Raw genomic sequence first — 27035 nt, forward strand, 5'->3', positions numbered from 1 at the left:
ATGAAAAATGTCTTGAAAGCACTAATTTTGGTAAATTGAATTTGTTGGCCAAGAACTTAGATTTATACTTGTTTGCTTCAATCTGCTGTCTCTTTACAACAATTTCCCTAAATTTATTCCTTCTAACATGCTCTAAAAAGATGTATTACCTAAATTTTAAGCCAAAACTGGATATAGAGACACAAAATCTAAATTCAGTATGCAAGAATAACAAAAAGCTCAGTGCTAGCTCTTGCTAGTTTGCATTAATATTTTTGTTGTGCTTACAGTAGTTGTTTTCTCAAATATCCTACTTTCCTTTTTTGACTCAAGCTTGAACTGTTTATCAGAAATTTCTTTGTATAAGTAATAGCAATCTTGTATTGAAGTTATTGTTGCTGTTAAATAGGGCAAGAAGAAATGTTTGCTTTTTGTAGTGTGAAGGGAGGTGGTTTAGTTTTATATATCTTTTTTGGGGAGACTGCTATCAATAAATAAGTGTGGTATGAGCAAGTTGTTTGTTAGGTTCAGCTCTTAATGCTTGGAGAATGCCACAGAACCACTGTGTAGTTTGGCTCAGGTGTAAACTGCTATTTTATTTTTTTAAATACCTTTCAGAAGAAAAAGCCCACCCTCCACAGAATCTCAAACTTGGCAACTATTTGCAGAACTGTTTTTCTTGTGCATTGGTTGCTAGCATTGTCTGCTTCTTACAACAGCATCTACACTTCCTGAGAGCCTTAAAAACACACTTGAAGTGCCAGATCATTGTCCTCCTGTGCCAATACTAAATATGAGTTTTTCCATATGAGTCAACTGAGTTAAGATCAGATGTTTTCAAAAGGGTTTGATTTTCATTTGCCCAAAGGCTGCTCTGCTAAAAAATTTTCAGTGACCTCATAGCTGAAAGTGACTGAAATTTTGTCCTTTTAGCTGCTAACTCAACTGTTCTGCACAGCTTTGTGAACTGGGATATAATTTTTGTATTCTAATTTTTGTAATTTGATTTTTGATTTGTATGAAAATTGCATAGACCTTGAGATGTCACTGTTGGTACACCTCTTTGGCTAAAATTTGCCTGAAGCATTTGTGAGATATAGAAATGCTGTTAAACTAGGTCAGCAGTCCCTGGTATGCTAGGATAGAAGCATAAGCCTCTCTTTGGGTGCAAATTCATTGTGTTTTCTCTGTGAAGTTCTGAAACAAATGTGCTATGCAGCTTGTTTCTTTCTTCCTACAACCTCTGTCTTCTTGTACCTGGCTCTTAGCAGCTCCAGCATAGCCCATCTTCTTAAGCTTCTTCTAGCAGGAATTTGTCATTCTGAAGAGAATTGGACAAGATGTTCTGACTATGTGGGCAGCTTTCCATGGTGGAACAGCCATGTCCTCCCAGTCATGCCACTGGGATGCTGTGTGGGCTCTGTGGATATTATGTGGGATCTGTAATTCTATGGGAGACTCCTTGGTGGAGATGAAAGCTCATCCGTAAGATATGGATGAGATTTGTACTTGTAAAGTGCTGATAGCTAATAAAGTGAAGTCATTCCACTTTCCATAGCACAGCAAGCAAAAAAGGTGTCTGTCACTTATGAGTCATCATAGATCTCAGCTCCAGAAGAAGGGTGTTTGTTAGGGTGCAGTATTCGGAAGCTGATGGCCGCAAGTCACAATGTAATTAATTATTTAGCTACCTCTGTCTGAGTATCAGGGTTCAGGATGATATTCTTGCATGGATATCTGTTCTGATTGGAGAAGCTAGAGCTCTGTCTTCAGTACGTCATCATTTCTTGAGCCTGCGGTCATGTCTGAGTGTCAGTTAATGTATTTTTGTCCTGATTTAACATGGTGTAGGACAGCACCTTTCTCCGCACCCATCTAAAGCGAGCTGTGGTATGCTGACCCTTGGTGTGCTGTCATCACACTGTATGTGGAAGGGCACTATTTCAAAATTAGAGAGAGGGTGGTGAAGAAGATAGATGCTAACTTCAAGCAGACGACATCATTCAGGCAATGATTATATCCAAGGTTAATGGAAGATCCGACAGTATCTATTAGCTGAGGCAAGATCAAAGTAATCTGTTAAACATTGAGAACTATACCTCTGTTCCTGAACTGTCATGACGTGCTGGTGATGTACTTGCAACATTTTGATAGTGTTTGACAGGTAGTGTTTGACTGTTATTGACAAAAATATCCTCTGTGCTGTTCTAACTATTTTTCTGTTCTTGGATGGAAATTAAAGGTTTGGGTGGAGAGAAGTGAGAGAAAGCATCTAATACTTGCAAAGAGGTAATACACATAGCAGTGGCTGAGTAGACAGTAAAGCAATTCCATACCCCTGCAGCTATGGTGAGTTAGCCCTGGCAAGCAGCCAGATGTCCACCCATCTGCTCACTCCCCCTGCCTCAGCGGCATGGGGGGAGAAATAGGATGAGAAAGCTTGTGGGTTGAGATAGACAGGGAAACTGCTTATCAATTATTGTTGCGGGCAAAACTCAGCTTAGGGAAAATTAATTTATTGCCAATTAAAATAGATTTGGGTATTGAGAAATGGAAGACATTAAAACAACACCTTTCCTCGCATTTTTTCCAGGTTCAACTTCACTCCTTCATTCCTGACACATCCAGTCTCCCCCTGCCCTGAGTGGCATGGGGTGGGTGGTGGTTGTGCTCAGTACATAGATTTTTCCTTGCCATTCCTACCTCCTCACATTTTTCCCCCTGCTCTGATGTGGGTTCCCCACATGCGCTGCAGTCCTTCAGGGAAAAAGCGGCTCAGCATGGTTGCTCTGTGGGCCACAGTTGCTTCAGGACTATCTACCCCCTCCAGGGGCTTGCAGGGCAGTCTCTGCTCTGGTGCCTGGGGCACCTCTCCTCCCCCTGCTTCTTTGACCATGGTATTCATATGGTTGGTTGTCACTTGTTTTCTTCTTCCTCCTCTGCATTTACGGTGTCTTCTGCCCTTTCTTAAATACCTTTTCACTAACAGGTTCAGCTCTGCTCTGCAATGGTGCTGTTGCGGAGCTGCCTGGAACTGGCTGTGTCCATCTTGGGGCAGCCCTGGCCTCCCCTCACAGAGGCCGCTCACCCCCGCAGCCCCCCGCTGCCAGACCTGAGCACCCACAGACCTGAGCATCAACATGGCAGCCCACAGTATCTGAGTTAGGCCCTGGGTAACTCCTGCCTTCATCAGTACTTTTTTTTTTTTTTTTTTTTTTTGTATCTGGGATTCAACAAATATACTGGTTTTGTCCACATTAAAAGATTAATAGCCCCTGGCCACAGTCATGTGGCTGAAAGTGTTTTCTGGTCAAAACATTTTCTATTATCTTTCAGAAGTCTTTGAGAGTAAGACATGAGTGTGTGTTGAGCTCTGCACCATCTGAAAGGTGCTGATTCGTGAAACTGGATTGTCCACCCCTTCAGTGAGGCTTCCATCTTTGAAAGAAGGACCTGCTTTTAAAAACCAGCTTGCGGAGTCTTTAATCTAACGGCAGGATTTTTAAGAAGTACTGATTATAATGTGGTGTTCAGTGGTATTTGTGTTGTATGGGAAGTCCTAAGGAGTTACTTGATAATGTTACGATACTATGCAAGATGGGATAATGATCCCTTGTCAAGGATTTGTAAACTTTGCCTGAGAATTGCTGTAAATTCCTTAAACCTTTCCGTAGGGGTTTCTGAAATATTGTAATACCACTTTCATCTTCTGTGAGAATGCAGAACAATGTATTTGTGTTTGTACTGGGTAGTTGTTAGGAGGGTAAGTAAAAACGGGGAGCTCTGTTGGATTAAATAGTGACTGTCAACAGATTTCTTTGCTGCAGAGCTACTTTGAAGCGAGTGTGTATTCATTCACTCTTTCTCTCACATTTTTCTTTATTAAGGTGCAGTTCAGCTGAGATTGAATTCATCTTTGGCTGTCCATAAACTCTGAAACAGAAGGATGCAGAAGACTATTCCTTGCCTTTTTGTACATGAGTGATAAGAGCACAAGATCATTACTACAGGTTTGCTGCAAAGATGAGTTCAGAAGAGAAGACTCTATCTCCAGCTCACAAAACATCCACTCCATCACATAGAAGTGCCTCCTCTTCATCGTCATCTCAGAGGGACAGGAGGCAGGTAAGGAAAAGATCTAGATGTTTATAACATCTGGTGAAATGATTCATTTATTCCAGTAATGGGGCCATTAGTTCTCGGTTGCTCTAAATTCACTTGTTTATAGCACTGGATGATATCACTATAGTCAAGAACTGTTGATTTTTAAAATTTTTTTTTCCACTTTCTAAAGTGGTTTGGAAAAGATTCATAAGCAATATGGGCACTATGTGTAGCACTGGAATGAGAAGGATATAATTATGTGGACAAGTAGGAAACATACTCTGAAGGCTTTTGGGAAGTGGTTTCTTTGGCAGCATGAACCTATAGTCACTTCAAATTGTTTTGTGTCCTTTGTGAATATCTATTTTTGTAAATCTTCTACAGAGATGTGTTATCTTTTTGCAAGGTGATATTTCAATTCAATTTAAATACGATATTGTTCATCCTTTATGGAAGCACCTAACATTTTAAATATTACTTGGTTTATTACAAATTTACACTGATTGTCCCACATCATACATTACTAGTCCAGTTATGTTAGACTTTTATTTTCAAGAGACCCGTGTATATGTGGATGTAATATGTGTAATACATGTAATACTTTTCTTCAGGATCCCTTTGAGATGAGGACTGTATTATTTCCCCTCAAAACAACTTAGGCATTCCTGTGTCTTTTTGAGGGCTGGGTGTAGAGTCTGGCCCCAGCATCAGTGGGAGCACTTCAGAAAGTATCAGAGTTACCCACTGGATTTCAGATAGGTCGTTACATATATAATTACAAATGAAAAGGTTGATACTGAAATTTGATTAGAACAGAAACATACTTTGAAACTTTGATCCATGGAAACCTTAAACACTAAATCAGCTTCTGAGTTAAACATCATCATGTGTAAAAAGAAATGTACAAAATGTAAGAATATAATAACTTTACAATTTTAAATATCATGAAAATGCTTTCATTAATGCAATACTTATTCTTTTCAGCTTGACAAGGAAAAGAGGAAGGAAAAGAATTGAATGCAATCACAGCAAACAATTATTTACTTGAATGACTGTAGCTTAATAACATTTTTCCAGCTACTTGTATGCCAGCTGTGACACTATTTTCTCAGCTGCTGCTGCAGTAGGTTTTTTTTTTTCCCTACCTGATTTATAAAAATTTTGAAAACTGAGAATTTTGGTGAAAACTGTAACATTTACAGATATGAATGTAAATAGTCTCACCATAAGGTATGTTTAAAATGGTAAACCAGGAGAAGAATTCTGATGTGTTTGATAACAGACAGGAAATGTCTCTGGAATTTTTTTAATAATTTCCACTGCTTTTCAGTGAAGTCAAAAATGGTGTTCTTCCAGGTGATATAAATTTTCCCTTTAATGCTGTACAGGATTTGGGATGGCTGTACTCAGTTAAGTCCTGGTTAGTATATGATCTCCTCTTAATTTTTTATTAGTTCCATCTGGAGGAAGAATTTTGACATCTTTTGTTTAAAGCGTCAGTATATTTTATCCTCTCCCTCATTTAAACCCAAAGAAGGTGAATGCAAGACTTGTAGGAGCTTCTGAGCTCAGCTAAGAGCATATCCTCTGAGTTCTATTTGTAATTAGGTAGTTTGGTATGATCAGGCAAGTGAGAATGACAAAAAATTACCTTTTGGGAATACATTTTACCATAAGTCTAATGGCTACAATATCTGTTACCATAGCAACGGGGTAGAGCAAGGTATACCTGTCATCATAATGAAATGGATGCTTAACTTTAAGTCCATATTTGGTCACTGAAACATGAAGCATGATTTTAAAATAATGCTGAAGAGGTCAATGGTGTGATGCATCCAGAGCTCTCTTGGATTCAATAATGTGTGATGATGCTTAACAAGTATATTTAGGCATGTAAATGTGACTGGAAAGTCTACGGCTAGGCATTAATTTTTTTGCCTTAGTGCTTTCAGTGTTAAAGGCAGAGAAATATCCAGGAGAATGAATGGATGGGCAATTTCTTATGCAGTGAAACTGAGCTCCGGAGTGCATACAGCATGAGGTGCAATAGTACTATATCCAGGGAAATAAACATACGAATGTTTCCTTTGTTAACGTAGTCACAGTAAATCAACCAGCTTCATTGTAGCATCTACTATAACGATTATATTTCTAATTATTTCCTTGCTTTTGGCATTATTTGTATATGTTTTGTTTTTTATAGGCTTTCCCCCAAATGCAATGATAGGTAGGGTGTAGGGGATTTTGGTTTGGGGGCTGTTGGGTTTTTCTTTGAAAAGGCTTGAAAATTCTGTCTTGCTGTCTCCTTGGACTCTTCATAGCAGAGAAAAGCACCCTTCCTGAAGGGGTAATATGTATGGATATGGAAAGTGATATGACTGGATGAAGTGTCAGTGTAGTTTTCATTGTCATATGTGAGGATAACACTTGATATTTCTAGATGGTTAACAACTGAAATCTTCTCATCATATAATTCTTGTCAAAGTCATACCAGCAATTATGGAAGAGTTTCCCAATAAATTATGGTGCAGGAGGCTGAATGACTGTGAACATGACTATGATAAATCATTTCAGGGAGAGTGGAAAATGTCGTGCTGTATATAATGCTGGCATTTTAATGTAGCTTTCTTATTTGTGCAATATACATCACCTAAGAGAATTAGCAGTCAGCAAAAGCTTTGACATTGCCAATTTGCAGGCTCCATGACTAAGTAATTGATAAATGAACAGACTACTAAAGCCAGCAATAACCAAAAAACTGGGTTCAGATTTTCATCATTGTAGGAACTTTATTGTCATTCATTTTCGTCAAAATCATGGTTAATTTGGACTATTCGATAGAAGGCAGCCAACGACCAACCTGTTTTGTTTAATCCCTGAGCTGAGCAGGTAGCAGGGCAGTTGTGATGTCCTTGATAAGAAATACTTTAGAATGGAGCAGCAGCAGTTTTTCTTACTGTGGAGCTGTTGCAGAGTATAGAACCGCTGTCACTTGCACCGTCAGGGGATCTCCCTAAGAAAACTGAGTCCCCATACAAAGGTGAGCATAAAAACTGCAATTCTGACAGCCTTTTTTGTGGGCCATGTGGAAAGGAAGGTTCTTGTTCTTCATGCCTCATGAAACTCCGAAAAGGCTAGTCATACTCTGTTGTACAACAAAAAGGAGGAAAACTAACCACTGGTTTTATAAAGTACAGCTGAATATGATAAAATCGTATGTCGTATATTCAGTTTGATGGGTGTAAGTTCTTTATAAATATTCATAATTTATTGTCTAAGTATGCAAGTCATACTGCAGAGTGTAATACGTTATATATTCTCTGCAGTGCATGGGTAGTAATATTGTGCTGAGAAGGCAGAAAGAAGTAAATACATTACAGGGTTAACAATTTGCAGTTTGGTAAATGGGGGCCTGACCCCAGGCTATTAAACAGAGGGAGTGATGCAGAGGGAGAGTAATAATGAAACCGTGAACGAAGGAGAGATTTTTGACTTTTCTGACCACTATCTAAATGGTAGCTAATACATGATGTGAAATGGATTTAGCAGTGTCTACTATTTTAAATGAGGATTTATCTTCTAATGTTTCAGTTTTGGTTTTGGTCTTTTAAGGGGGAGGGATGATCAACTGTTATCTCTTTCTGTTACTCTTTGTCAGATTGCTGTTTCAACAAATCCTTGGTTCTTTTCTCACACAGCAAACACAAAAGGAGGAAGGCTTTTAGTCCTACTGCATTTAGCCTTGTGTGGTCACCTTTCTAGTAGGAGAGCTTTCATATTTCAAATAACCATTGTCTTTCAGCCATATGTAAAGAATGAAAGATTGGGGCTTTGAAGGAAAAAAAAAAAAAGATTTTCCAGAGCAGCAATCATCTGCTTTTCAGATTTTAATCTGTGGTGGTTTTTTTTCTTTCTGTAAGAGCAATATTGACTGATAGGAGAAGGGGTGTACTCAAGGGATGCAGAAAGGGCTGAGTTTGGGCTGGAGATTATTTACCTGGCCTTGAAATTTAGGAGCAGAGTGTGATTCCAAAGTCAAGGCTCTGGTCTTGATTAGAGGTCTGTGCTGGTTAGCTTTTTATAACCACTATATTTTAATTGTTAAAGTAGTCTCCTGAAAGCAGTATTTCCTAAGGTGAATATTTTGTAGATATAAAGCTTTAATGATGATGGAAGGATCAAGTAATTTGTCTGCAGCAACCTTAACCAAACCTTAGTTTATAGAGTAACTGAAAGACTATTAAGAAGTTATTGCAGTAGGTGAATCTGTGGGTGAAATATATGGTACATGAAAAAAAGGGCTGATAATTGTTGTTTGTATATAGGGATGCAGTAGAAATCTAGACTTCACAGTTCTGTGCACTGTATCAAGCACATAATAAAAGGCAGTTGATAGCATAAAGTGCTGATTAGATGAGATGGACATAGATTGGGAGGAGAAAAAAGAGAGAGTTGACTTGTCTGTTGTCTCTCTCATCAACTAATGATAAAGCAAAATAGGAAGAGATGTGCATAATAGGAAAATGTCATGGGTTCTGTGTCAATTCTGGAGTTTCATGCTTTCAGCTAACGTTAATAAGAGTAAAAGCAGAATTATGAAGGGAAGTCCCTTGGCTAAGAAAACTGCCATCAAGTTTTTCCCAGGAGATAATAAGCTGCAAATTTTTCATGGATGTACTCTAGGGACTATCGGGTTCTGTGAAGCTGAGTTCACATGGGCAGTCTGCATGCCACAGCAAGTGGGTGGTGCAGGAGGGAAAAGAAAGAAGTGCCAGGAGTGAAGTGCTCAGCTGTGCAGTGCAGAAAGCAAAAGGTACTTAATTTAGAGATGAGACTCTTGGTCAGGAAATAAAGGTGAAAGAAATGAGTAGGGTAGAGAGAACGGGATGGGCCAAATGCTTCCTTAAGGTTGTAGGACATGAAAGTAAGAAGCAAAGACTGGTTTGTAGGGAGAACAACAACTGGCTGGAAAAGTAAGGGCAGAGTAGAGAGAAGGAAAGCAAGGGGAGAGGTGTTTTTTTGTGATCAGGAGTATCTGGGAGAGCTGGTTGATGTGTAGAAGGGGAAAAAAAAAGTCACAATCTTTCATTGTAACTGCTTGATGTTTAAGAAGCTCTTGTGTGGTTAGTCTAAGCAATAGCAGATTCACTTTTTATTTGTCCCACAGAAAAGTGGTCTAGTATTTGAGTCTGAAGCTACTTAATGCAAAATGCTGGGGCTTAAAATGAGAGACCTGCTGTTGCTCTTGCTTTGGCTCCTGTTGCTGCTACACCTTTCCTGGCAGCTCAACGGGAAGTAACAGAGCAGTGGCAGTGGGAAGGGTCATGGCAGGAGCAGTTGTGTAATAGCAGCCACTAGTGCTTTTCCCTTGGTAGGCTAGGTTGGCAGGGTAAGGCCCATCATATACACAGATCCATCTTACCTGCCAGAAATTCAAGTCCTTTGGAAGAGTCTCTCTCTTTTAATTGTCCTATTTAGCATTTTTGGTGCTTTTTCTGTGAGACTGAGAACAATTAGATGTGTGAGGGTTTGTGAAGGGATAGGTGGGAGTGTTCATGCTCATGTAGTTTAATTTTTTGGTTTAATATATTGAGATACCTCAAAGTGAATTTTCTCTTTGTTTATGTCAAGTTACAATCAGTGACACAGCATCAAGGATGCTTTTGTGGTTTCATTATAGATTTCTGCCTCATAAACAATGACAGTATAATCGATTGAATTTTTACCATGCCAGCCTATCTGTCCAGTGTGCCTTAGAGACTGTTGCTCATACAAAACTGCAGTATAATATAATATAGTATATTCCATGTGGAAGAGAAATCTGAGGACATTTATATCCCTTCTTTGTTCTTAAATTGACTAGCAACCTGCACGGTCGCTCATTGTTGACAGCCTGATGTGACATCTGGGAAAAAATTCTTGGTGGTTAGCTGTAAGTTTCACTTGTTTCTATCTCTGTGACTTTAAAAGAAAGGAAGGCAAGGATGGATAGTTGTCTTGTAGTTAAGGTACAGACCTGAGACCATGGAGCCTTATTCCTAGCTTTGCTCTGTAGCAAAGCATAAACTTAAGAACATTTTTACTTCTCAGTAGTTTGTGAGAATTATTTCAATAATAATTATTAATCTCTTTGAGAGTTTCAAACTGAAGATGCTACTAAATGCCAAGTACTGTTCTTACAGTGATATAATTCTCTTTTGCTCTCTTTCCTAATTAACTCTCTTTACTTAATACAGTTGAAGCAGCATTAGAGAAGGAAGTGTTAAACAAGTACTTTAAAGGCAACAACTCACTGGAGCAAGCAAATATTCTGAGGGAGCCAAAGAGTGAAGTGACAAAATTGTTAACAAAAACATGCAATTATTCTTTAAATTGGTTATCTCCTCCTTCTCTACAATATATTTTTTTTTGATAATTCTGTGTCTTTAATAGAGTCTGAAAATGTTGCTTAGGTTCAGGAGGTAGTGGGTCTTACTTCAGTATCTGAAAAAATGTCTGAAACTCTTAATAGAGTAACTTAAGAAGCCGTAGGACACCCATGTGAATGTAACATTAAATTCAATGCCATAGTGCTTGTCTTAAATGAAATCATAAATCTCAGACCTGTTAGATTTCTTTTTCATCACTCAAGTGGGTAACAGTGAACTACATGATAAGTGAGCATCTACATGTGGCACAGTCAGACCTTCAGGAGAAGGTAAGGACTTTCAGAGGAAAGCTCTCTAGACTAAGGATTTGTCCAGGGATGGGTAGGAACCTGTGTAAGACTTGGAGGGAACTGGTACAGAGTGAGGCAGGCTCCCTCCACGCACTGATGCCGATGGGTACATTGAAGGTATGAGGCATTCCTCCTCTGGCGCTGGGAGTCTTTGGGGTTAGGGCTGCTGGCATACGTTGGCAGCAACACACACCCAGGAGCCCAGTTCAGGCTGGATGCATCAGGCTCGCTGCCTGTATGTTGTGAAGCCAGCCTGCAGGCATGCAGCAGATGTCCCTTATCTTGTGCCTGTATTTCTCCCTAGAATTTACACTATAGATACATGGTGACCAGAAGTGTGCATGTGCACTAGATGGGCCCACTCCAATCAAGAGATATTTGGATCGTGAGTGCCCCTGACCTTGGTAATACCTATAGTGGTTTGGAGACAAGATCTCCCAGAGTACAAGCCTGATTAATAGAGGGAGAAACTGCCTCTTTCTAAGAAAGACTTGGCCTTAAAGCTCTTGAAGAAATAAAATGGTCTGGAGCAGTCAAGGAGAGACAGATAGCCTGGTCTATAAGGCAAGCCAGTACAATGTCTGAAAGACCTGTGAGGAAAAAAAAAAGGTTGTACAGGAGACTTGATTCAGTTCTTGACAGTAATAGTGTGCATGCCAAGCTGTCCCATGGGGCCATGTGTACATGTTCTCTGAGCTTCATAAACATTGCTATCTGAGTTCTCTTACCTCTAGGGATGCTTTACAGACTGCATGGAGAATGTTGAAGTGCAAATATGTGCTATGAAGAAAGATTTCTTTTTTTAAACTGTGTCAGTTTGATTAGAAATGGTGTATGTAGCTATCTTCTATTACAAAACTCAGGAAATTGCTCACATAAAAGCTTAATGACCCATGCAAATTATGACAGATAATTTAAAGTGGTGTTTTCAGAACATGGTCACACTTGCATTCCTCCCATCTCATTTTTTTCCCTCTGTCATGCATGCATGTTCATACCTACATAAGCATGTCTTACTTTCCTTGAGAACATAAAAGGTTGGCTTGTATTTTTTTAAAAAATGAGTATTCATACAATTCAAGAGTCCTCAAACATTGATTAATATTATCATAATATGCATAATATCAAATAAATAACAATTTCTAACTCCAAAATGGGCTGTCTGGGATCCGTGAGGAATGTGTGTACACGCAGACACACACAGACCCACACACACATGAATTCAGGGAGAAAAAGGGCAACAATTCTGAAGTGTCAGTTAGGATTTCTTGGAAACAAATGAGGGGGGAAGAAAAAGAAGCATGAGTTTCCTTTCATTTCCTCAGTGGACAGAAAAGACACAAAAGTGGAAAGAAGGGGGAGGATGATGGCAGGTGTGATATGAAGGCTTCTGTTTTCAAGACACTTATGTGTGATTGGAATTATCCCCATTCAAGACACACAAATGTATTAGGCAGAATAAATGTTTGCCTTAGTAAAGCTGTTTGCTGTTCTGATATTTCTTTTTCTTTATTAAATACTTTATCCTGGAATTGAAAATGAAGCTGTTACATCCAAACTTTTTTTTTTTCCCCAATAGAATAAAAGTTCATGTAAAAAAAGAAAAAAATTTAATTAAAAATTTTTCAAAACCCCTTTTTTCCTAGCTCCTATATTTTTTGTACTGCATATGTTAAAGTTTAAAGTATACTGAGAAGGTCTAAGTGGGTGGCTTACACCACGAGGATGTGAAACAGAGGCCCAGGAAGAAAAGGCTGCTTTTGTGGTTTGTTTTTTTTTTTTTTTTTTTTTTGAACCTGTGTGCTTTTTTAGGTGAGTGTCCAACTTTTTGGCCTATGATTTGTGTTAACTTAAACTCCCTTGCAACCATGCATTAGAGTGAAAACTGCATATATTTTCTGAAGAAGGCCATTCAACATGTCTAGAATGCTTTCATTAGTTAACAAATTAACATATCAAGGAATGGTTTTCTTTTGTGTATTTAATTTTATTTTCCCTTCTTTTTTTTAAAAAAACCTACATCAGCACTATTAAAACGAATCACTAGCCTGAGACTATTTAGCGAAAAATCAATCCTTTTAATTGTGATTATTCAATAGTCATAAAAATGCTTTGTATCATTAGCAAACATTTGAATTCTGTCAGATATTGTCAGTTTGTTTGCTCTATTTTGAGATAAGTGTGTCAAAATCTAAAGTGTCAAAGGAGAAGATTGTCGTTAAAGACTCAGACTATGACTTGGTAGTCATTGCAAACCATTGCTCTGGCAAGGAGAAGGTTGCTGTTACAATGATAGCTCTTTTCTGCTTTATCCAGTTGTGCTAATACTTCCATTCAAGAAGGAATTCAGAGGAGAAAGAGCTTATTTCTCTTCAGAACTTGTCAAAAAGTACCATGAAAAACAAAGGCTTCTTTGCTTACAGAGCCCAGAAGTATTGATGTGAAGTGCTATGTACAATACAAAGCTGGAGTTCCAGAAAGGGCTGACAGAGAGCTCCTGAGCTAGCAAATCCTTCACATTTCTGTAACATTTATTTTACATATCCCAGGAAAGAAGTAGAGACATACATACCTATATGTTCTTAATATGCTATAGAACTGCTGCTTAGATATACTTATCTTTCAGTAAAAAGGTTACAAAAAGAAAATGCTCTTTCTGTACAAGACAAGCATGTGCTACTAGAAGAAAAAAAAAAAGATTAACTACATGTGCTATTCATAAAGTATTGTTAAGTTCCGTTGTTGGTTGGTAGCCCAGATGAGAATAGGACCATGGTTGCTTTATACAAAGAACAAAAAAATGTGCTAGAAGAAATGAAGGAGATATATACTGATGGAGATGTGTTTGTTTTGCTTTGTACTCACCCTTCTCACGGTGATATTCAAGACTCTGACTTTATTCCAACATTAAGAGATGGAAAGCCAGAGCTGACTGAGAAGCAACCTAAGATAAAACCAAATTTTAAGGTTATTCCATTTGCAAATAATATTGCAGATTAACTCAGCATATATCACAGCTGTATTTAAAAGGTAGTAAAAACTGGTATGTCTGCAATCAGATCTGCTTCTACCTTATTAATGCTGCTCTGTTTCAGATAACTGGGGAATACTATGCTTTTAGTTTTGAGAAAGTGATTGAGCATTGCACTTCATGCTAAACAGAATTCAAATAAGAACACAGGTTTGTGCAGGGGTAGCTAGGTTGCAAATAATACCAGTGAATAGCAGGTAAGAAAAGATGCACTAGTTAGTCCTATGGATTACAAAAACCCAACACAACCCAGAGAGAAAAGCTGTGTTTTAAATTACAGTTGTAGAACACTGTATGTCTAGGCTCCATGGTTATGGGTGTTGAAGACTGATGAATGTTGTAAACAAACAAAATGACCCACAATTCTTTTTCATTAATTGTTAGCCACGTGTTGTGCACATTTCTGAACTAAAGAGGGTTTGAGTCCAGTATGAGTGATAAATTCCTCACTACCTTGTCTTTGTCTTGAAAATGAATAAATCATAAATTAGAGAGAACTCATTGCGTTAAACATAATTAAATTCCATTAAGTCATTAAGCAGCAAAGCACAAAGGGAGGCATGAATGCCAGACTTGTCCTTCACTGGATTTCCTATCTCTACTTACCCAGTACCTCTTTTCTTCCCTTGCCTTCCCTTTGAAAACAGTTGAATGTCTTTTCTTTTAATGGGAAATCCCATTCAGTTAAGAGATGTTAGGGTCTTCAGCCTCTGGCCTGATGGAGACCAGATGCTCCATGTGCTGGTGTTTGTTCTGGTGGACAAGGTGAATGGGTCACTGAACTCTTAACTGAGAAATGAAGCTGGTGAGATATATAGAAAGATCTTGTAAAAACATCAAAAAAATGCAGGACCAAATCAGCATTTCTGTTCCCCACGTGTAGGCTCGTTAGGGGCATTTTGGGGGAATGTATGCTCACATATATAATGTACGTTGTAAATTATCTCAAAATTGAAGGAAGGATTGTAGTTAGGACTAAGATTTAGCGATGAAGTTACAGAGCAATTTCAGTTAAACTTGTAATCTTGTTGAATTAATTTCCAAGAGCACACAGAATTTGATGGTGCTGGCGTTTTTCTCCAGGACAAGCCAGCTATAGCACACAGGTAATCCTGAAGCATGGTGGAAATCTGGAACAGAGCAAAGCAGAGGTTGATTTTGTCTGCCTGTATTCTTGGGATGAGAGGAGTGAGAGTACCAGGCTGATTGATATGCCTAGATTAATGGATTATTCATTTTTCTGTTCGTATAAAGAAAACCCGGAAACCATATTGATCTGTCTCTTTCTTCCTTTTCTTCTCATCAGATTTTTTTTATCTGCTTCCTTTACCAACTCTATTTTTCTTGTTAAAACAAAAAAATGCCTTGATAATAGCTTCAAGATCTCTATAATTTTTATTTCTGTGATGCTAAATAACTAACCTCTTGCATTATAAAAAGAGCTGCTTTCAAAATGTCTAATTGTGTAATTTCTAACTGTAATTTTGCAGAAAAATAACATACATTAATGGAAAACATTTTGCACCAAGTAATGTCTCTTAATATGCTAGAGACATATCATAAATTTAAAGAAATGATTTTGTGTCATTGTAATGGTGGTCATGACAGAAAAGAATTGGAAAGCAGACATTTACAGACAAGAAGACAACACTTCTTGAAGTAAGGAATGTAAAGAAGGCAATTTGATTTTAAAAGTGTTCATTTTCTTATTTCCAAATGAATAGTTGAATAAGTCAGCATTCATTAAAGTGCTGTTAGCTAATAATGTATTTCTCAACTGAAGTGGAACTGTAATGACTGAGGGCTGATTAAAAAAAAAAAAAAGCACAAAACCCCCTTGCCTTAAAATCATGTGATTGAAAATGTCACAGGAAATCTGGCAAGCCAAGGGCTGTTGGGTTACTCCACTCTAAATATTGTACAAGATGAAACTGCAGTTATATAACAACAAACTATACCGGCTGCTGCATATGAGACCTTCAGAACATCTGTGTTGGGCATTGCTCCATCTCAAGATGGAGGGATTCCTGCCTGCCAAACAAAACTGGCAAGAAAGTTGAGAATCGTCCTGATTATGCTAATCAAGCAACATTTTAATCTTCCTTAGAGGAACAGATTCAGGCTTTCTTTTATATTGTTTAAATGTGATACTGTGTGCATAAGTAGCATTTCATCTATTCAATGAGAAAACTTTAACATAGTTTATCATTAGTAACTTTGTGGTGCTCAGCTCAAACATGCATATTAAATTATTTGTCATGTAATGTAGGAACTTGTGCTACATAAATACAGACATTTTTCTCATTGGCTAGTAACAGACATTGGGCTAAGGAATAAGATTGGTCTTTCTTCAGTAAAGCAGAAGATTTCAAAGCATAGATGACAAAGCTGTTGCTGGTTGGCCCTGGGAAATGTGGCAGGTAACATAATACTGCTGCTTTTCCACATTCTTCACTGTAAAATGAAATTGAAATAACTGAAAATAAATGCCGATTATTGTTGCATAGTGGCAGGGATGTTTATTAATCTCCACTGACAACAGAGACAATTCCCTTATTTTCCTATTCTCGTTCACAGTGGCAAATTGAAAGAGAACAATGAAGGTCTGTGTGTTGCTCTGCAGCAAGATGTGGTCTGTGTTATCTGTGCATTTATATAAATAGCTGTGCTTATTTTAATTTTGTTTGGTTATGGTCCATATGTACTTAGTTATCTGTATAAACAATAATATTTACTCTGCTGTTTGCATGTATTATATTCTCTGATTGTTTCTCCTGTCACTTGTACCTTTGTAATCTCTTCTTCAGTGAATGTAAAGAAGCTTAATTGTGAACAAAATTTAATTGTCATTTTCAGTTGAGAAAAACTTACCCTTCTCAGAGGGTAATTGCAATTACAAGTTTGTCATTATGTTACCTGTTCTGGAAATGCAATAGTTTTGCTTCATGCCAGAGAGATACTACTGACCTGTTGTGATAGAATTCTTACCAAATAATGAGATGTAGCAAAATTTCAGCAGAGAACAAAATAGAAATCCAAGCAGGCAGAACGTGGTTATTTTCTCCTGTAGAAAAAAATGCTTTTTCTTTTACAAAATATGAGTGAAATGTTTCTGGAAAATGGAAAGACATTTTTTAGATGTCTTTTAAGAATAGCAGTTTCTTTCAAGACTAGTTGTGACCTTATGTATTTCATTTTTGAACCATGCTTTGAAGATACAAAATTTTATAATATGGTCATACATAAAACCAGCTGTAATGGTTTGAAATCATTGTGTTCCATAAATGTCCACCAGCAAGCCTATCAGCTGAGACCCAGTAACTGATCTTGTGAACACCTGTAATCTATTAAAAGCACTCACATAATGAGTTACTTCACCTGAGTTGAGAAGTCAATAAGAAAATGCTAAGGTGTGATAATGAGTATGTTAGAGGCAGTAATATCTTATGTGCAATGGTTTGCTTTGGAAGTGAATGTAGGACAGTGCGACTGCATGATATGTATATTCAGTGACTTGTATCTTAGCAGAAAACGTAATAGGTCTTGTCTTGCTGGGAGCATTTTGCATCTCTCTAGCTAAAAACTGCATTACTTCTTTCCTGGCTTTTTTAGTTCCCAGTGATTTCTAGGCTGAACAGAGTAATTTAGTTTAAAAAACAATAATAGAGTGTTGTGGCTTAAGCCCTGCCAGCAACTAAGCACCATGCAGCTACTTGCTGACTCCTTCCCCCAATCCCCATGGTTGCTTGGCGAGGAGAATTGAAAGAAAAAGGTAAATCCTTGTGGGTTGAGATAAGGACAGTTTAACAGGACAACACAAGAAGAGAAGAAATAATAACAATACTAATAAAAGAATGTATAAAGTGAGTGATGCACAGTGCAATTGCTCACCACCTGGACCCCAATGCTCAGCCCATTCCAGAGCTGCATTCATTCCTCCCCTCAGCCAGCTCCCCCCATTATATACCGAGCATATGAGTCATATGGTGTGGAATATCCTCTTGGCTAGTTTGGGTCACTGTCATGGCTGTGCCTACTCCTAGCTTCTTTTGAAATAACTCTATCCCAGGGCAGAGAGGAATGAAAGAGAGGTGTATTGCCTCAGAAGAAAAACTATTTGTGCAGTTATGTTATGCATGGGTAGTATGTGGTATATCAGCCATGATGCTGATACTTTATGTAAGGAGTGTAATGATCGGTCATTCATTACTTAATATGTATTTTTAAAAGTTGTTCTCTTTAATTACTTGTGCGGGGTGGGTTTGTTTTTCTTTTTTAAGAGTGTTCATATTTTGGAGCGGAAGGCTTCTTCGGGAAGCACAGACCCTTCTTTAAGCAAGCAGTTCCTTGAAAGTGACCCTATCTCTCTATCCAAGGTAAGCAAAAGCATGGGCTGTAATTTGGGTTCTGTAGTTACAAAGTAGTTTGACTAACAATTTTGGGATATTGTTTTGTGTGATTCTATCATTGAGTATATTGTGAGCCTGATCTGGAGCTTCCTGTTCCCCAGCTGAGGTGTCAGAGGGACCAGTAACCTTTAGTAGATGTTATATGAACAAAATTAAGGATTTGAATGGTGGTGGTGGTGGTCTGTTTTGGGTTTTTCTGTGCGTGGATGGCCCCCAGGAGCAAGTTTAACAATCTCAGAGTATAGGGCTAGAAGGGACTTTGAGAAATGATCCAGTCCAATCCTCTTGTTAAGGTAGAGCAAATCATATCTAAGTCCAAAAGTGCTGCTAATCAATAATTATATTAATTTAAAAGATATATCCTAATGACATTCCTTGTGAGTAGTTTCTTAAATTTGAAATTTAAAATATCTTGCTGAGACCTTCTTTCCTGAGGCAAAGAAATGGATAGAATCAACTTCTTCCTGGCTGAATTCCTCAGTTTTGGAATAAGTGATTCCAAGTAAATCTAATTCTGCGTAAAGAAGGTTTCATTTTAAGATGCTTCATATGAAAAAGTAAGATTATTACTGAAAAGGTGAGGATGCTGTGATGGAATATTTGGTGGAAAAGAAAAATCTGAAATTAAATGTAAGTTCTGAAACAGAACTAGTAAAACAAATTTAAAAGGAAACATTCTGTTCATCCAGGGAAAATGAAATGGTTCATTCTGTTTTATCTGGAAAAGAGATACTTTGCAGACAAAAAGACTAGGTTCAGAAAGCTGTTGGTAGTGGCTCACTCTAGGGCATATGCGGACCCAGGGACTATAAGTTGTGCTTGTGTTACCCTGGTCCTGCTGCTTCGTGCAGAGCTGTTTCTCCTGTAGTATGTATGGAATCACAGAAGTCCTCAAGAACTAATGCTGTACTTGAGAATCGGTATTGGATGACGACCCTTCAAGCATATCACTTTCACTCTGGTTTTCATCTGTTTCTGGCTGCTCTTGCATTATGTCCCTTGTATTGGGCGTATCTCATCACACCAAACCCGTGGGATTCAGCATAGTTAGGACTGTTAGAATGGTTTTAAGAACAGCTTGTAGCACTGGTGCAGCTGAAGACAAATATCCACACTGCACTGAATGATTGCTCATTTTGTCCTTCTGTATCAGGCCTTTTGTTTAAATGAAGAGCTGTATGATATTGTGTGATTTCTAGTTTAGAAGTAATCAATACTAATGTTATCTAGTAGATAAAAGACTTATGCCTGCAGCTGATCTTCTAAAAAAGAAATCGATATGATGAAGAATCAGTTGGCAGAGTTGTGGAGAGAGATCCTCTGCTCGCCCCAGGGGACTCATAGTTTAATTTGCCCCCCTCAAGTGCCAAGTGCTTCTTTGTAGGGAAAAAATAATGCATATGTGCTTCCCTCTACAGTAGTGGAAATAGAATATCCAAGCAAAACACAGGGAAGTAGAAAATGTGTTTTTTGAGCATGGCATTTACAGGCAGTGGGATAGTTCTAGTATGTAGTTATGAAGGGAAAACTAAACTGAGTAAACATTTCTATTAGAATTTACTAGAGTATGTATTACTTGGGATAGAGCTTTTCACCCTTCTCAAAATAACAAGACCTTATTGAAAATTGTAGATTTGAAATTTGCTGTTACTTTTGAAATCATACTTTTATAATAGTAACAACGTTATCATGGCTTTGTAACTAACTTGGAGGTGTTACAAAAGACTGGCAGTGGTTGGCTTTGAACAGTTTTGTGGGAAATGGGGGAGATGATTTTTTTTTTTTCCCTTTAAATGTTTGATGCTGTATGACCTCCTTCCTCTCGATAACTTTTCATAACATTGCTGGGAGTTGTGACAGATCAGCTGAGAAAATGCAAGTTTACAACTTTGTAGGATACATTAGTAAGATAGAATCTTAATGAGCAGGCAATAGATTTTTAAATTGGTACAGAATTTTGTTGATTACAGTAGTAGCAAGAGGACAGAAATAAAGGCATGACTTTTTTCTCCTTAAAAATATTGTTCTTTAGCTGTTCACTATGGTATATTATAAGTCTGGTTTGAGTTGTACAAGTTGTCATGCATAAGAAGTGGTACGTACAAGAGATATGCTTTAACTGGCTCCCTGAAAGGCATGCAGCTAGTTGTGTCTGAAATGATGTGGTTCCTGTTTTCTTATGTAGATAGAAAATTAGTTAGCTTTCCTATAAATTTCTCTTAATACAGTGAAAATAAATGCAGGAAAATTTAAAAAAGATTAATTTCCTTTTGCAGATTTCTAAAGGTGCAATTAGCCTGTGAGACTGTCATAAAATGCCTTTGAAGTCAAGAGTTGGCTACATTCAGAACCAACAACAAACCAACCTCTTCTGCTTGTTTATCTGATTTTAAGGAAAAATTAGAGTATCCAGAATCAATGGAGCTTGTACTTCAAAGATCAGAAAATTTACAACTTTTTATGATCAGGGAATACCACAAAGGGCACTGTTAATATATGTCTGTAGATTTAACAGTATGGATTTTTCCTCATTTCATCTCACAATCCCATCTTTTTTTAGAGAAGTAATACTCTGAGTAAAGGTACATTTTGACATGCAGATTCTGCCCATACCCCACTTGCAAAATCTCTTTAGTTCTTTTAGTTCTTACAGTGCAGGGCTAATTTGTGAGGTGCCTTCTGGGTATTGTTAACAGGTGGTCAGAGCCACCTGCATTTTAACACTGTTACCTCAGTACCGGGTCTGACCTTTCTTATACTTAGCTCAGCCACAATTTGATCCTGTTTTCATGTATTTGGATGTATTTATTTCATTGGGACACAGTCCTTGTGAACAGCATGTCCACACCCACTCTCAGATTGTTGTTCAGTTACAGTGTCAGACTTTTTTAAAAGCTTCAGCTTCCTTTTAGTTACCTGGTAAGGGTTAAACTTCCAAGAAATATTGATATTCAGTAGTTTTAAATGAGATGCAGCTGGACATAATACAGTGACCATGTAGTTTGGTACCTAAATAAGCTGATTTAAAAGCTTCACCCTCCTTTACTCTTTGTCTTGCACTGGAAAATTTGTGCTACATATAAGTGCAATTGTTCATGTGTGTGCAGTTAATTAATCAGTGTGTCTTCATACTTTTACCAGGAACCTGACAGCTGGGAAATCATAGAGGGTCTGAAAATAGGCCAGACCAATGTCCAGAAGCCAGACAAACATGAAGGTTTCATGCTGAAAAAGAGAAAATGGCCTTTAAAAGGTTGGCACAAGGTAAATGCCTCATAAAACAGTCAAAAGATTATTATCTCATTTTATTAGTTGGGATTTTTTTGTCTAGAGGAAATTAGCATGTCAAATAAATGGCCAGGATTTTGGTGTATGACTTTTTCTTCAAATTGTGTAAAGAATTAGTTTGCATACACAGCTCATGGCTTCCAAATTGCAGTGCCTGCTACCTAATGTTGTATTCAAAATCCAAGTGGAAGTTGTAAATAATGGAGCAGATGCCTTGTGGTTTAAGATGTTTAATCAATATTCCTTTTGTTCTTTCCAGTATATTATAGCAAAAGGTAGCCATGTACTGTTTAGACTGCATTGAGTTTGCGTTAAAGTACACAGGACTTCATGATAGCAGAGGGGCTTTTGCATGGACCCAAGGTGTTTGTATGGGAGACCATTCCCCTTCAGCATGCTGACTTGGTTTTACTCAGCTTTGTCCCTGAATTTTGTTTGTCGTCTTGATTGCAGTCTTCTGTGTGGGCATGCAGTAGGACTATACATTTTTGCCATTAGATGCCTAAATTTAAAAAACCAAAACAAAACACCCCCAAACTCAACCCCAAATCTGTTTCTATTTAGTTAATTTGGAGACATTTCTCCATGCATAATTCTACCTTTTGTTAGCCCTAAACCTGGTGTTCATAAACTCTTTTGTCTGTATTTTATTCCATAATAATTACATTTTTTCCCCCTTTGTAGTAACAGGATGTGTGGTATTGACACTCACCTGTCTTTTTGTAGCTGAGGGTACTTGAAGCATGATAATTTTCTAGGACAGAATGTGTTTTACTGCAAAGGATAGGAAACCATTTGTTATATATGGCATTTCTTCTGGGAAAGCATTAACATTGTTTTTTTGCTAAACACTGTGGGACTTAGGTCTGAATCCAAATGCAGTCAATACTGTATAAATTACACTTCTTTTCTAATTTCTCTATTCTTTCTGAATGTTATAGTGGGGGTCTACTATGGCCACTGGACCAGGAAGACTGAGCTGATGAGGCCCTCTAGAGACAGGATAGGAGCAGCCTCACATTCACAAGCCCCGGTCCTCATGGGGGACTTCAACCACCCCAATATCGCAGGGCATGAGCAATCCAGGAGGTTCCTGGAATGCATTGGTAATAACCTCTTTCTCCAAGTGATAGAGAAGCCAATGAGGAGAGGTGCTGTGCTCGACCTTGTTCTCACCAACAAGGAGGGGCTGGTGGGGGGTGTGAAGCTCAACAGCAGTCCTGGCTGCAGTGACCATGAAATGGCAGAGTTCAAGATCCTTAGGGCAGTGAAGAGGGCGTGCAGCAAGCTCGCTACCCTGGACTTCAGGAGAGCTGACTTTGGCCTCTTCAGGGATCTGCTTGGCAGAGAATCATGGGATAAAGCCCTGGAGGGAAGAGGGGCCCAGGAAAGGTGGTTAATATTCAAGGATCACCTCCTCCAAGCTCAGGAGTGATGCATCCTGACAAAGAGGCAGTCAGGTAGGAACACTAGGAGTCCTGCATGGATGAACAAGTTGATCCTGGATAAGCTCAAACACAAAGAAGCAGCCTACAGAGGGCGGAGCAGATAGCCTGGGAGGAATAGAGAGAAACTGTCCAAGCAGCCAGGGATCAGGTTAGGAAGGCCAAAGCCCTGATAGAATTAACTCTGGCCAGGGATGTCAAGGGCAACAAGAAAAGCTTGTATAGGTACATTGGTGCTAAAAGGAAGACTAGGGAAAACGTGGGCCCTCTCCAGAAGGAAATGGGAGACGTAGTTACCCGGGATGTGGAGAAGGCTGCAGTACTCAACTTTTTTGACTCAGTCTTCACTGGCAAGTGCCCCAGCCACATTGCCCAAGGTGCAGAAGGCCAAGGAGGGGACTGGGAGAATGAACAACCACCCACTGTAGGAGAAGATCAGGTTCGAGACCGTCTAAGGAACCTGAAGGTGCACAAGTCCATGGGACCTGATGAGATGCGTCCATGGGTCCTGAGGGAACTGGCAGATGAAGTAGCTAATCCACTATGTATCATATTTGAGAAGTCATGGCAATCTGGTGAAGTTCCCACTGACTGGAAAAGGGGAAATATAACCCACGTTTTTAAAAATGGAAAAAAAGACCTGGGGAACTACAGGCCAGTCAGTCTCGTCTCTCTGCCCAGCAAGATCATGGAGCAGATCCTCCAGGAAATTATGCTAGGACACATGGATAATAAGGATGTGATTGTTGACAGCCAACATGGCTTCACTAAGGGTAAATCATGCCTGACAAGTTTAGTGGCCTTCTATGATGGGGTTACAGTGTTGGTGGATAAGGGTAGAGCAACTGACATCATCTACCTGGACTTGTGCGAAGCATTTGACACTGTTTCACATGACATCCTTGCCTCTAAATTGGAGAGACTTGGATTTGATGGATGGACCTTTCAGTGGATAAGGAATTGGCTAGATGGTTGCACTCCAGGAGTTGTGGTCAATGGCTCAGTGTCCAAGTGGAGAGCAGTGACGAGTGATGTTCCTCAGGGGTCAGTGTTGGGACTGGTGCTGTTTCACATCTTTGGTGACATGGTCAGTGGGATTGAGTGCACCCTCAGCAGTTTGCCGACGACACTAAGCTGCGTGGTGCAGTTGACAGGCTGGAGGGAAGGGATGTGCCATCCAGAGGGACCTGGACAGGCTGGAGAGCTGTGGAACTTAGAGAGGCAGAGCCATATGAAATGAATATCACGTGCTTGTGAAGTCTATTAACGACCATACCTAGTTAAAAAAAAAACAGGACCAAAACCATCCTGTTGTTTTGACATCTTATTCAAGAAGTTATGTCTCCAGGAAAGCACTGTTTTCTCATCCTGTGTGAGATATTGGTACCATCTGTTGTGTGACTGACATACTTTCCAGAACCATCTTCAGGAGATATTTTCTTCCATCTAACTACTGACCCTGCTCATAGTGTTGACTTAACAGGTTCACATCATGAAAACATTGTTCTTCCCTTCCATGTTGGACAGCTTAGAGAGTGTAGGATAATATTTTGCTGTGTTCTAGATTTTCAACATAGACTAGTGCTTTAGGTTAGACTCTAAAAATACAAATTAGTTTCTATTAATTAGCATGTTTTGAAAGTTCATGGTGGTAAACCTATGTTAGTGAATCTCATTTAAAGTCTAGGTTTCCTGCTAGGCTGTATCTTTATGCTGTGTGCCAAAGTCTATGCTAACTTGTCCTCAATGCAGCTTGAGTGGTCTGGTACACACAAGTTAGGGCAACTTTAATTGCAGGAAAACCAAGTTGTGAATATGGGATTCTGCTCTCTGCTGTAAAAGCAACTCAGCAAAATAAAGGTGTAGCAGTGGCACAGATAAGCATTGTCAGGTTAGCCTAGCCCTGGTAACTGTCGATGAAGATAAGTGGCTCATGCCATATCAATGACTAACATCCAAAACATAAGCCCTCCCATGACCTGGGTATGTTGCTGAGAATGCTGTAATCTTTACACTTGTACTAATAACTGTATTAGCTTGATTACAGCTAGAAAAGGTATAATCAGCACAAATTGCAATCTCATCTTTACCTCACTGAGTAGGAGCTCTGCCATGAGGCACAAAGTTTTGGATGGTAGAACAGTGTGTCATAGCCTGCATTTTTTTCCCAGCTGGAGATCAAGGAGACTACAAGAAGATCCATATATGGGTCTTCCTTTTGGGATGTAGATCTTGCAGTAGGGAAAACTTTTCAGTTTCTGGATAAGGAAGGTAGTTGGTTAATTTGAAATGTGACCAGCTTCTGTGGGAAGAAAACCAGGAGGAAAATGAAGAAACAGACGTAACTCTTGTCCTACAGTATCTTTCTTATAGAGTTTATTGAATTGACTGGAAAACTGAAAAAATACCCTTCATTATTGAGGTTTGTTAAGTTAAACCTAAAACATAATGTTGAAACAAGAGAATCTGTTTTTTTTGCTTAGAAGATAATTGTTGTTCAAAAAAACAAGAAAGAAAACTATTCAATACTGTAGTTATCCTCTCTTTCCAACCCACAAATATTCCGTAATTGCAACACAGTAATCCTTTTCTTTTGCAGATGAATTATTGTACATAGTTTAAATTGCATCTGCTCATTTTTTTTCTTTCAGAGGTTTTTTGTCCTGGATAATGGAATGTTGAAATATTCAAAATCACCAATTGATGTAAGTAAAGTTGAAGACCATTTTAAAATTTGTATTGGAATTCAGCCAGCCGGGGTGATTAAATCTCATATTTGCTCTAGGCGTATTTATGACAGCACACACGTGAAAGTTGTTGATGAGTTTGAAGAGAGATCTGAAGAGAGATCTTCTATGAAAATAAAAACTATGTTACTTATGGTAGATTTTTTTTTTAATGAAGGTGCTTGAGAGATTAGCCTGACCACGTATTTTTCAATTTTTATGTCAGTCAGAGCTGATTGTTCTGAGAGATGTGGATAGGACAGAGAAGTGATTACAATGTACTCAAGAGAGATAAAGGGTAGCATTAAATTAGTTAGATCTGATACCAATAGCTATCAAGTAGTAGCAGCAGGAAGCTGAGCGCTGTCTAATTTTCTCTGCTTCTCACTTACCTGCATCTGTGTATCGGTGTGAACCAGCACACTTTAACTTTGGAGTTAGCTCTGCACTGAGCACTTCTTGTGAGATACATTTCTCTGTCTATAAATATTTCTTAATATTTTTTCTTCTTTTTCTTAATATGGTTTTATATTAAAATGATCATAAAATGGGAAACATTTCAGCACCAGATATTTTTCCGTTAAATATAGTAAAGAAGTGCATGATACTACCAATTTCTTAACCTGCTTTTTGATTTTAGATACAGAAAGGCAAAGTCCATGGGAGCATTGATGTTGGTTTATCAGTTATGTCTATAAAAAAGAAGGCTCGTAGAATAGATCTTGACACAGAAGAACACATCTATCATCTGAAGGTAAGAAGGAGTGCAAATACTTGTTTTCTTTTCATCCACGATGAAAATAAATAAAACTATAAAAGATGTGCAGAAAAGCAGTATTTCGAATGCTTTCTTGATAGTAAATTTGTTTCCAGGTGAAGTCTCAGGATTCATTTGATGCATGGGTTTCAAAATTACGCCACCACCGGTTGTACCGTCAGAATGAGATTGTGAGATCTCCGAGAGACGCTAGCTTTCATATATTCCCTTCAGCCTCTACTACAGAGTCTTCACCAGCTGCTAACGTGTCAGATGGAAAGGTATGTAGTGTTCTTTTGTTGAAAACCCATGCCCGCTGGGCTTGCTCATGGGCAATTTCCACAGGCTCTGCTTTTAATACCAATAGAGAGGAATTTCCACTGTGGGAACCAATGGTCAGCAGAAAGATGTGAGTGTGTGCAGCTGAAAGACTTTCTAATTTGGCCTTACTGCAGCCTTCATTAATGGGCTGCTGTAGAGACCCTGCAAAGAATTCACCATCCCCAAAACAATTTGCACTTGCCTTCGTCATCAGGGATAAATCTGTCTCTTTACTGTTTGATAATGTTCTTCCACTT

At 38.5% G+C, this 27035-nt stretch overlaps 1 protein-coding gene across 6 annotated transcripts in view; it reads left to right on the top strand.

The window, feature by feature from the left end:
* The window catches only part of OSBPL6 (oxysterol binding protein like 6), a 110668-nt gene that overhangs the window by 44867 nt on the left and 38766 nt on the right, over positions 1-27035 (top strand). For 5 of the 6 annotated variants that reach the window (XM_074829237.1, XM_074829235.1, XM_074829239.1 and 2 more), the window contains 6 exons: positions 3867-4104; positions 18113-18208; positions 21383-21505; positions 25626-25679; positions 26341-26454; positions 26574-26738. In XM_074829237.1, coding sequence (XP_074685338.1) covers positions 4003-4104; positions 18113-18208; positions 21383-21505; positions 25626-25679; positions 26341-26454; positions 26574-26738 — 654 coding nt within the window. In that variant the 5' untranslated portion in view covers positions 3867-4002. The remainder of the gene's footprint in view (positions 1-3866; positions 4105-18112; positions 18209-21382; positions 21506-25625; positions 25680-26340; positions 26455-26573; positions 26739-27035) is intronic. The other variant, XM_074829238.1, reaches the window with a different exon arrangement.

The sequence above is a fragment of the Strix aluco genome, chromosome 6 (assembly GCF_031877795.1).
Source record: "Strix aluco isolate bStrAlu1 chromosome 6, bStrAlu1.hap1, whole genome shotgun sequence".
In the NCBI taxonomy this organism is placed as follows: Eukaryota; Metazoa; Chordata; class Aves; order Strigiformes; family Strigidae; genus Strix; species Strix aluco.